Source organism: Pogona vitticeps, chromosome 4 (genome assembly GCF_051106095.1).
Source record: "Pogona vitticeps strain Pit_001003342236 chromosome 4, PviZW2.1, whole genome shotgun sequence".
NCBI lineage: Eukaryota > Metazoa > Chordata > Lepidosauria > Squamata > Agamidae > Pogona > Pogona vitticeps.
This window is the reverse complement of record NC_135786.1, coordinates 35,044,030-35,056,534: the sequence shown is the minus strand read 5'-3', so window position 1 is coordinate 35,056,534 and position 12,505 is coordinate 35,044,030. Positions and strand designations below refer to the sequence as shown.

The 12,505-nt window shown below is 42.3% G+C and overlaps 1 protein-coding gene across 2 annotated transcripts in view; it reads right to left on the bottom strand.

Moving 5' to 3' along the window:
- TRPC4AP (transient receptor potential cation channel subfamily C member 4 associated protein) overlaps nucleotides 1-12,460 on the bottom strand; it is a 36,031-nt gene extending 23,571 nt beyond the window's left edge. Inside the window, exon 1 of one of the 2 annotated variants that reach the window (XR_013545066.1) lies at nucleotides 12,185-12,460. Coding sequence is in view for 1 of the 2 variants with exons in the window: in XM_072997027.2 (XP_072853128.2) it covers nucleotides 12,185-12,376 (192 nt within the window). In the remaining variant the exon portion in view is untranslated. The remainder of the gene's footprint in view (nucleotides 1-12,184) is intronic. The other variant, XM_072997027.2, reaches the window with a different exon arrangement.
- Between the last annotated feature and the right edge of the window lie 45 nt (nucleotides 12,461-12,505).

Below are 12,505 nucleotides of genomic sequence, written 5' to 3'. Positions count from 1 at the left end.
AAGGAGAAGATCAACAAATGCCTCCCACTGAGTAGGATTCTTCCACTGGATCAATAACTGGATTAAATAAATAGGACCTTTCGATTTGCAGATCAATCTAGAAGAATATCTTGGCTAGTGTTAAATTGAAAAAAGGATCTTTAGTTAATCACTAAATTGACTCACTGGACAAAATCCTATTGCATCCTATGTGCAACTTGACTTGTGCACACAATAGTTACAATTGTGTCATGGAGGAAGCGCTCTTTTTGAAGCACTTCTCCCAGAGCATTTTGCAATAGGTTGCACAAGGGACATGTACAACTGCATAGCGCAATTCCATCTTGCAAGCATAACACTTGGCACATTTATGCATGCAGTGTAACTCCTGCCAACCTAGCAGTTCGAAAGCATGTAAATGTTATTAGATAAATAGGTACTACAACGGTGGGAAGGTAATGGCATTCTGTGTCTAGTCACGCTGGCCATGTGAGCACGGAAACTGTCTTCAGACAAACACTGGCTCTACGGTTTGGAGATGGGGATTAGCACCGCACCCTAGAGTTGGACATGACAGGACTAAATGTCAAGGGGAACCTTTACCTTTACCAACTTTACATTACGTTGATGTGAACAAGACTTTACCCAATGCCTTCTATCCAATATGTTAAATACAAGAAGCTTTTCTATGTAAATGAAAAATTAAGTTGCTTGTCTCTAACCTCACAAACTGTCATGGCTCCAGCTCATAAGACAACCTACATGGAAATATTTTGAAGATATTCCCTCACTAGCACCATTTTTCAAACTGTGGACCCTCAACCTAGTCAATGAGTTGGATCAGCAACAGCAACAGCAGCCACCTGCACTAGAAAGGTGGAGGAGCAGGTTAAAAAGTAAGGCTGTAACACGCAATGCTGGATAGAAGGGGAAAAAATTACAGAGAAAACAAAATGTGCCTAGCTGGAAGTGACAGAAGGAAGAACAAGAAGAGGTAGCAACAAGGCAAAAGGAAGTAATGGACAGAGGGAAAGGGAAAGAAGAAATCCTAGGGGATTCTGTAAAGTCATCTGTACTTTCTGCCCATCTGTTTCACTCACACAGACACCAGTATCATTGCTTGCAAGTCAAGAAGTGTCTGCTGATTAATTCTGGGAATAGGGAATCTGTGCAATCTGAGAACAAATACCTGGTATTCAGCAATAATGCTGGAAACTGGAGGGATATGTATATATATATGTATGTGTATACATACATACATACATACATACATACATACATACATACATACATACACACACACACATATATATACATATATATATATACATATATACATATATACACACACATATATATACATATATATATATATACATACACACACACACACACACACATTTATTTATTTATTTTTAATTTATATATATGTATAAAGGAAAAAAGAAAAGCCAGACACCATTTTTACTGACACTACTTCTCATTAGAGGTATCCAAATCTAAATTAAGTAATATTAAATTTCTAGAAACCTGACCACTTCCTTGGTATTTTCTGAAGCACAGACTTTGTCTGATATTCAGCTTACTTTTGAAACAATGGGATTTGAAAGAGCTTTTAAACAATGGGATTTGCCACTTCCTATATGGAAATGTCTTCCTATTTATGAAAGACACCAGGATCCATTGAAGATTTCTTGCTGGAGCTGACTAATTTTTCTGTGAACCCTCTACATTGCTGCTATCTTAGGAGATGCAAAGAAAAAGAGAAAAAACAAAGCTTATCTCCCTATTCCTTTCTTCCAGCAGAAGCTGAACACAACAAGAACCCATCTCTACTACCCATTTTAACTTAAAAGGCAGTAGAGGCTACTTGAAAAGTAGCATATTATGGATTATATTTTATTAAAGTTAGAGTAAGTTTTCATTAAAATTAGTACATCTGAGTTATTAATGACTATTTTTTTTCATAGATTTCAAAGGGACCTATGTATCACTAAATTAATCTGGATCAAACCAAGTATCTCTTAAGAAAAATGTTAATTTTGCAGTGAATCAGCCAGGAAAGGAGTTAACCATCAGTACTTCTAACTTCTCCTCAGTTTCCTGATGTTGTGACTTAAATATCCCAAATGATTTTTTTATCTTTTCAGTGAAATCAATTTGTTGTAAGCCACCCAGAGACCTTTGGGTAGTGTGGGCGGCCCATAAATAAAATAAAAAAAAATAAATAAATTTTAAAAAAAATAAAAAAAAATGATACAACATAGAGGGGCACATAGAATATAGTTTTCAATAACAAACATTAGATGTCAAGGTAACATTGTCAGTGGTAAAGTGTAGACATTTTACTGCAAATTTCAGCATTTTTTTAAAAAATCTGCAAATAAGAATGACTACTTATGACGGGCAACAGTGCTGTAAAAGCTAAAGGAAAAAAAAATCTAATGTTTAGTCTTTTCTACACTTAAGGGAACACACAAATGACTCTTTGTGTCAAACTAGACAGTATGTAGGAGTTCCATGTTTGGAATGACAGAACATTCAGAAAAGGCAGCCCTATTCCCTGATACAGGTTGACAGGAGGAAAGAGCAGAAGAACAGAAGAAGAGCCCAGCTGGATCAGGCCAAGGGCCCCTCTAGTCCAGCTTCCTGTACCTCACAGTGACCTCACCAGATGCCACTGGGAGCACTCAAGATAACTAGAGAGCTGTCTCCTGATACCCCTTCCCCTGCATCTGGCATTTGGAGGTACCTTCCTTTGAAGCCTGGAGATCATACATCCCCATCATGGCTTGTAACCTGCGATGGACTTTTCCTCCAGGAATCTGTCCAATACCCTTTTAAAGGCATCTAGGCCAGATGCCATCACCACTTCCTGTGGCAAAGAGTTGCACAGACTAACAACATGCTGGGTAAATAAATATTCTATTTTGTCTCTTCTCTCTCCCCCAACACTTAATTTGAGTGGATGTCCCCTGTTTCTAGTATTGCGTGAGAGGGAAAAGAACTCCCCCCCTACATCTCAATCATGTCCCCCCTCAGGCACCTTTTCTCTAGACTAAAGAGTCCCAAACGCTGTAGCTTTTCCTCATAAGAGAGGAGCCCCAGCCCAGTAATAATTTTAATTGCTCTCTTCTGCACCTTTTCCAGTTCCACAATGTCTTTTTTGAGGTATGGCACCTGGAGCCGTACATAACACTCCAGGTGCTGCCTTACCAGTATTTTGTACAATGGCATTATAATGTTGGCTGTTTGATTTTTCAATCCCCTTTTTAATGATATTGTCCCACTAAAAAATCACAATCCCCAAATTTAATATTTTCCAAAGAGAGAAAGTGACCCTAACAGTACAGAAAACTTTATTTTTTTTTCTGAAGCAGGACAGATAGTAGCTGGAGGGGGGTTGATTTTCAACAGGAAAACAGCATGATGAAATATTAATCTCTTCTACTGATTTAGATCTGGTGATCCTTTGGCAGCTTTTTGCAGAAGAAAAAACTAAGAGAGTTAGCCAGGGAACTCATATATAAAATGTGGTCTGATGTGCAGATTTCTATGCTCTTAAATGCACGTTCCATGATGGGAACACTACGCCTGGACTGTAAAACTTTCCTCTTCGGTAATACAGTTATTTTAGAAACCTTTTAGAGTGATCTATACTCTCAAATACGAGAGTACCTTTTCAGTTCCTAACAGATTACGTATACCTTTTCTATTTCACTGCCAATTTAATAAGAAAAATAGTTATTACAACCATGGTTCATTATGTTAGAAAAGATTTAGAGATATGTAGTTAATTTAGTTTAGAAATTGTCTAAATAGTCCCAGACAATGAGGCCTATTTCATATTCTGTTCCATAAACAGTCAAGTATGTAGCTAAGGAAAACTTCTCAAGAAACTGCATATACATATGTAACAAGGAGAAACATGCAATCATAACATGTATTTTAATAGCTTTGTAATATTTTTATCAAACACACAACAGCAAGAGGATACAGCAAAACAAGCACTGCTTATATCTTTCTATTATTATGTGCCATCAAGTCGGAAACAATTAATAGCGATCCTAATAGGGTTTTCAAGGTAAGAGATATTTAAGGAGTAGCTCTACCAATTCCACATCTCCACTGAGTTTTCATGGCTGAGTGGGGATTAAACTCCTAGTCCATCACTCTATCTACTATACCATACTGGGTATCCACTGTTTATAGCCGCCCAGAGACCTATGGGTAGTGTGGGCGGCATATAAATTAAACAAACAAACAAACAAACAAACAAGAATATAAAGTCTGATAGGACTTTAGATCTTTTTTTCTCAGCCATGTCTGTGCACAGCAGATATGCTTGATCTGGTGTCAACAGTGCTTGCACAATTTTTTCATAGCTGGCAAGATTCAAAAGTGCAGTTTTCATTCACATGAACATCCAAATACAAAGAAGGTTTTGTATGCTGAGACAGGCTATACTGTGTGACCTTATTTACAGCAACTCTTCAGTGCCAAGCAGATTGCAATTATTTTCAGAATGTTTATTCAGACATTCTGATACTTAAAACCGAACAAATTTGTTTTCACTTTACTGATAATTATAACTACGACATTATGACTTTATGTATGTTCATTAACAACCCTGCGTGCTTTCATTTTTATTTATCAGGGAACCCCTAGCAAGGGTTGCTGCAAGTCAAAATCAATTTGACAGTACTGTTACAGTTCCATGCACCAAACATCCTTATTTTTTTTTGCAAACTAGATTTCTGAATATTTGTGGAATTATTATTCCAAATCTGCAACACAGCATACAGACTTAATTCACACAACATTTTCGAGCTTCTAAGAAACAAATTGAGGCTTGCCTCCACTCTACAGACCACCAAGTGTGAGTTCAACTTTAAAACAGCAAAGTAGATCTCACTGCATATGTCCATATCAAAAGCACAAACATCCTTTAGCGCAAGGTGCATCTGGACAACACTTCCAGCCCTTAAAACTTCATGCAGTGTTGGCTAGGGGCTACACATGCTCTCACACACTCTGTCTCTCAGTGAACAGCAATACCTAGACTTTTCCTCATCCACTAAGATCTACATATCGTTTCTTGGTAGAAGAGATGAAACATATTCTCAAACCCTGGTAATCACTGGAAGTTGTTTTCTTCTCATCACTAACCTTTTTCATTTTTTTATATTTTTAAAACTAAGCAGAAAGACCAAAAAAAAGAAGAAAGAAAGAAAACGTAACTAAAAAAACGTAATAACCTGATACCACATAAACAATACAATACATTATGTACTCCCTTCCACTGCAACCATATGGAGATACTGTACAACCAATTTTTCCTCCATTTACAGAGTTCCCTTCCCCTTCCAAAACTACACTGATTCTTGTGAAGGTGCACAACTCTTTCCCTTTATTAACAAAAAGTTGATAAAATCTCCCCAAGTATCAATAAAAATATTCTTATTTTTCTCAGTCTTCTTTAGTTGATATTGCATGTTAACTTATCATTAATAGCTATATTCCAAATATATTTTATATTGTTTTGGGTTTTTCGGGCTCTTTGGCCGTGTTCTGAAGGTTGTTCTTCCTAACGTTTCGTCAGTCTCTGTGGCCGGCATCTTCAGAGGACAGCACTCTGTGCTCTGGTGTAGTTGGCTTTGGGAGTCCCAAAGCCAACTACACCAGAGCACAGAGTGCTGTCCTCTGAAGATGGGAGTTGGCTTTGGGAATCCTCTGGAAAGCCTACACCAGAGCACAGAGTGCTGTCCTCTGAAGATGCCGGCCACAGAGACTGGCGAAACGTTAGGAAGAACAACCTTCGGAACACAGCCAAAGAGCCCGAAAAACCCAAAACATCCATTAGATCCCAGCCGTGAAAGCCTTCGCGAATATATTTTATATTCCTTATACAATGCATCTAAGAGAAAATCATACTTAACTTTCCAATTCCTTGCTACCATTAATCTTGCTACCGTTAATTCATTTGGAATTCTTTTGATGCCCAACTCCATTGCTCCTCATCAAATATTGATAGAGAGCTAGCTTAGGGCAAACCTCTATATTTAACTTAACTATTTCATTTATTTCCTTGAAGACCAACTTCCCATCACCAGCAGCACAGATGGTGCAATCTCCAAAGTATGACTGAAGTTTCTCCAGATCTACTGCAGAATGTGTCCTAGTACTGCTACCAGCACAGGCAGAACAGTATTTCTTTCTCTAATCAGCTGATAAGCTGGGTAGTCGGTCCTATTGACTTCACATGCCACATCAGAAGCTTGAGTTACATGTGTCTATAGGCTTAGCAGAGCATTATCCTTACCAGAGGGTCATTCAGATGCAAGCTTAACATGCTTTTCAATGCTATATCATTGTGTCATCTCAAAGAATGTTATCTTGAACACCAAGCAGGCACACACCATTTATTAACACCAATATCTGAGAAAATATTAAGTCAATATTTCTTGTTTATAAAAAAGGATAACCTAAAGATGCTATACAGAGACATTTTATTAAAGTGATTTACCAAATCATAGCATTATACATTTCACCCCAACTAAAAACGTACCCTTCATTTTTTCATTCCTGCTTCCCTTGGGATTTACCTTGGACAATTTAAGTTCATTTTCAATGCTCCCATGTTCTGCTATGTTTTACCACACCATTTCACAATGAAATATTCCAAAAGATTTGGTTTCACCTTCATCAAATGAAGCAAGGACCTTCTGCAGAAATACATACTAACATGCTCCAGGTGCCTAAACATGGTGACTCTCTTATGAGAAATGAAAAATAATTTTTTAGTCCTGACTTGATTTTGAGCCATTTCCAACACTTTTCCTATGCTGAACAACACAATGCAACTATTGTAACCAATAACCAAAATTTAGGTTCTTTCAAATGCATTAATAGCAAGAACACACAAAAAGATCTAAAGTAATCTAATAAGCCCTCATCTGCTAGGGTTTCATACAATGTTACTGGAAATGCACTGAGGTTTTTCCTACCGGCTACAAGGCGCTAATACTCAAAATATCAGTGGGTGGGGAACATAATACTGAAAATATCAGTGGATGGGGGACATACCAGATGTTGCTGGAGTGTAGCTTCTATCAGCTGAAGGCAACAGAGCCAAAGGCAAGGAATTGCAGGGTTTGCGATATCATAACATCTGGAGAGCTATTTGGTATCCAACTATTTTTTAAAATTCATATTCAAAACGGAAACATTTTGCAATAATATGCTATGATCAGTGCAACTCTACCTGGGTCAAAATAAGAGCAAACCTGGAGGGGGTGAGCTACTAAAAATCAGCTATCATTAACATATTACTTTTCTGTTATTTACAAGGTAATCCTACTGCCTCCCAAGCTAAGGACTGTGTGCTACATGCTTTATGCCAACAGAGGGAGGGTCCAATATGACAGAAGCCCCTGTGGCCAGATAGGCAAAAGGGTACAACTGATGGTTCCAACAACTGCAAGATCCAACAGATCCTAGGCTGCTCCATTCCCCAAACTGACTTGATTTGCTGATGAAGGAAGAAGGGGTGGTGAATGAATAAGTCCATTAGATCCTGCCCTGGACTTGGAAGACATGGGAAACCTCTCTGCTCGACCTCAAAGTCTCATATAGGATTGCTCTGCCTATCTTCATTTTGCTGGGAGTACAACAAGACAAAGCTGCTGAAACAATGGCTTTGTTGTTGTTTGTATTTAAAAAAAGTGGCACACATACATCAGTGGTTCCCAACCTTTTCTTTCACTTGTGTTCCATTTGGCAGGCTATGTCCATAAATTGTATGGATGAGTCTTCATCCGTCATTCCACTGACTACACTAAACTGGTCACCCTTAGATTAACGGGGGGGGGGGAAGGGTATTTAAAAAGGCAGGAAGTATTGGAAACAAGATAAACAAAGGAACAAAATTCTCAGAGCTCATGTATTTATGAATTAACACATTTGTTGTTGTTTAGTCATTAAGTCATGTCTGACTCTTCGTGACCCCATGGACCAGAGCACTCCAGGCCCTCCTGTCTTCCACTGCCTCCTAGAGTTTGGTCAAATTCATGTTGGTAGCTTCGATGACAATTAATTACTGTATAGCTCAGTATAATTTGGAAATGTCCTTTGTTGAAGGAAACTGTAAATCAAGATAAAACACAGTTCAAATAAATAACTATAGGATGTTAGCTATTTTTGAAGCACAGATTTTATAGAAGTTGGGAGACTGCAGAAAAATAGGCCAGGAGGTTCTCCTTCCAAATAACAGGTTTCCCACTCTAATCTTTTCATATCTCCATAATTTCTTCCACTCTCCAGTCCAAGCAAGACACCACTTCCTCTCCACACACACACCGGCTACATCCGGGAATCCAAAGAAGTGGGTAGGGCCCCAAAGTTCACTCTCCACAGTCACTCAGTCAATAGTTGGAAGTGCTTAACACTTGCTGGGAGTATTCTGATCCACCGAAACTCTGAGAGTGTATCTCGGCCTTTTCCCACCATTATTCAATTATTTTCATGTACCCCTAAATTTCCTAGTGTACCCCAGGTTGGGAATCACTGACACACATCGTTGTTATGTGCTGTCAAGTCAGAACTGACTTATAGTGAACACAATAGGGCTTTCAAGGTGAATAAGATATTTAAGGAGTGACCTTACCAGTGAGCTTCCATGGCTGAGCAGGAATTCGAACCCAGGCTTTCTGAGTCCGAGTCCACTAAACCATACTGGACATCACATTTAGCAATATCTATTTGGAACTGCAAACAGATTTTGCTTCCAAAAGGGAAGCTAGCATTTAACCCAAATAGGAAGCTAGCTCAATCAGATGTGCACACACTTCCAGAAACCCTAAATCTATCACTGAAACCTATAAGGATCCATGAATTCTCTATTAGTACTTTATTTATTTATTTGTTTGTTTGTTTGTTTGTTTGTTTGTTTTATAACCTGCCCATCTGGTAGACTCTACCACTCTGGGCAGCTTCCAATATAAAATATATACATTAAGTCAACATAACATAATCCATAACAGATACAGTGCCAAAAATATAATATAAAATAAAAAATAGGTAGCAGAAAAGAAAGGAAATCAAGTGCTGATAGGAGGGAAGGCCTGGATGTACATCCATGTTTTCAGTTGACTTTTAAAGGTACCCAGCGTAGGGGCCCCGCGAATCTCCAGTGGGAGGTTATTCCAGAGGCAAGGAGCCACCGCCGAGAAGGCCCGGTTTCGTGTCTTTTCCCTCTGGGCCTCCCTCGGCGTCAGGCTCCTCAACCTCACCTCCTGACTTGCGTGGGTGATCCGGGTAGATCTTGGTGGGAGCAGGCGTTCCGTCAGGTATCGAGGTCCTAAACCATTTAGAGCCTTATAGGTAAGCATTAACACTTTGAAGTCAATGTGGAAACGGATGGGCAGCCAGTGCAGCATGGCCAGAGTAGGAGAAATATGTTGGTATTTTCTTGCTCCAGTAAGGAGTCTGGCTGCTGCATTCTGCACCATCTGAAGTTTCCGCATCAGCCTCAAAAGCAGCCCAACGTAGAGAGCATTACAGTGGTATAATCTTGAGATTACAAGCGCATGTACCAAGGTAGTGAGCACCCCCGTGTCAAGGTAGGGCCGCAACCGGGCTATCCGCCAGAGGTGAAAAAAGGCGGTACGGACAACCGACGCCACCTGCATTTCCATGGTGAGCGTCGGGGCCAGATGTACCCCCAGACTGCGGACCCCACTCTTCGCAGCCAGGGCCACTCCCCCAAACAAGAGAGTCACCCAAGCTGCCAGCCACGGGGGGCCCCCAATTCCCTGGAAGATTTTAATGCAACTTAAGATCTTATCTCCCATATGACAGTATGTCAGAAATTAGTACTGTAATTAGGCTCCAAAAAGAAAGCAGAGTTAATAAATACAACTGTTAATATGAGAATATGGTTGCATGATCTGCTTAAATACATCCTTAAACTTGTCAAGAAGAGGTGTCTTTTTGCAGAAATATTACAGCAATATCTCTATTAGATACCCATTTACAGTGGTGCCCCGTATAGCGAGGTTAATCCGTTCCGGATTAACCTTTGCTATACGAAAACATCGCTGTGCGGGTAAGGAAAGCCTATTGGAACGCATTAAACTTAGTTTAATGCGTTCCAATAAGCGTCCAAACTTACCCCTCCAGCGATGTTTTCGCGTCCGGTGGCCATTTTGGAGCCGCCGATCAGCTGATCGGCGGCTCCAAAATGGCCGCGGATGACCCGAAATGGCCCCTATCAGTGTTTTCGCGCCCTCCCCTTGCTTACGGAGGTCGCGAAAACGCTGTGGGGGGGCATTTCGGGCCATCCGCGGCCATTTTGGAGCCGCCGATCAGCTGTTCGGCGGCTCCAAAATGGCCGCCGGACGCCCCAATCGTCGCAAAGCGAGTGCGGCGATTGGGGCAGATCCGTATAGCGATCCCCAAAAAGGGATCGCTATACGGATTCTTCGTTAAACGGTGCGCTCATTAAGCGAGGCACCACTGTACAGTGATAAATGAACAGTCTTCCAGGGTGCTGGGAACTAGAAGCTAATGTGACTGATCACAGGCTTCCCATCCACGAGTTTGATTTCCATCTACAAGTCTACCCCTAAACAGTCTGGGTATGTATTTTATACAGTATTCACTGATTAAGATTTTTCTCTGTTAACCACAGAATTGTACAGCTGGAGGGAAGCCTAAGGGTTAGGTCCACCCTCCTCATGAAGCACCCGACAATCATCCTGATGTCCATCCAATGTCTGTTTAAAAACCTCCAATGAAGAAAAATCTGTCAACAAGGCAGGCACCCCCATTGTCAAACAATTCCTACTGTAAAGTTTCTCCGTTCAGTCAAAATCTCCCTTCTTGCAACTTCATTGCTTTGGATCCTACTGCCTGGAGCTCCTAAAATACAAGCTTGCTCCATCTTCCATGACAGCCCTTCATGTGTGGTTATCATGTACAATAGTGATCACATTTCTACTGAACATCAGACAGTCTTGCAGTCTCCTCTCCTCATGAAAACACCTATGAACAGAACCTATTCTGGTAGAAAAGATATTCTGCTTTAAATTCTTTCTTTCCTAGCCCTATAGCAAAGCACTAGCAAAAAGCTTCCACTTCTATGTAAGAAATGATCACAAGTACACAATTTAAGCCACTATCACTTTTCTTTAACCTAGTGAAACCAAGCATTGGCATGTCCACATCTCTACTGATCTGCTGCTTTAAGGAATACACCATCTGTTCTAAAGTACTGCATAGACCAAGTGCATAAATAATAATGAGCTTACAAATGCTGAACATGTTATCTCAGCAAAAGAAACAAGTCTGCTGCCATGTGGCCTGTCAACTGATGGGTATGGAACATATTTCCATGCAGACTCTGGGTCACATCCAGGGCCAGGGATGATGATGTATGGTCCTGTACCCCTGCATGAAGGCACTGCGTTTGATGAGACACACAAGATACGTTGTTCTTCTAGCTAAGTACAGTCTCATCTGAACAGTAGCAAGAAGTGTCGGAGCCACAATAATTACTGGAGCATTTCACTCCTATAGAGAAACTGTCCCAAGTTTTAGAAGATAGCAAAAATGAGAAAAGCCCCGGCACCTTTCTGGGAGCCCAGAAAGCCGAAAGAGGTGTCGCTGAAGACGCTGACTACAGACCAGAGAGAGAGCTTGTGGATGGAAGCGAAGTGCCAGGTCCGCTTTAGTTCCATTTCCGAATGGAGCCACGCCAGCGCCTCTCTGCGCCCTTCGGGGAGGCAGCGAGAAACGCGAACCCGAAGTCCCATGAACGGGTCCCGGTCCCGGTCCCCCCCCCTCTCCCTCTCCCTCTGCACAGCGTCCCTGCGATACTGGGGGGCGGCGGCGTGGGGGGGGGAATCCGCGTGCAGAACGCAGACACTCATCCTTCCCACTCCCTAGAGAGGAAGGAGGTCCATGTGTCATGAGAAAGGGGGGGGGGGAGAAGGACGACAGCTCTCCGCCTCCGCCACCTCAGGCGCCTGAAAACGAGGCCCCGCCTTGGCAGGGCCCCGGAGCAACGGCAGGCAGCCAAACCCACCACCACTCTTTTCCGCGGGAGGGAGGGGAAGGGGGCGGCGGCGGCGGCAGCGGGCGGCCCCAAACCCTCTCGTTGGGCCTCGCCCGGCCTTCCCGCACCGCCTGCTTCAGCCCACCCTACCTGAGGCCCCCGCGTCAGGCCCCGGCCGCAGAGCTGGGCCTGCCGGAGCCGAGCCAGGATGTTGACCGTTCCGCGTCGGGCTCCGCACCGCCCGGGCCCGTCTGGAACAGGGCCTGCTGCCCCCGCCGCCGTCGGGAGGGAGGCAGCTTCCGCCGCCGCCGCCGCTCCTCCGGCCGCCGCCGCCGCCGCCATAGTCGCTCCGGGCCCTGGCGAGAGACAAACAGGAAGCGCCCCTCCTCTCGGGTCTTTGTACGGAACGCCTCCCCAAAGGGGCCGCAGCGCCACCAGGAAGAGCACGTCGCGGCCACCTTTCCTCTTCAT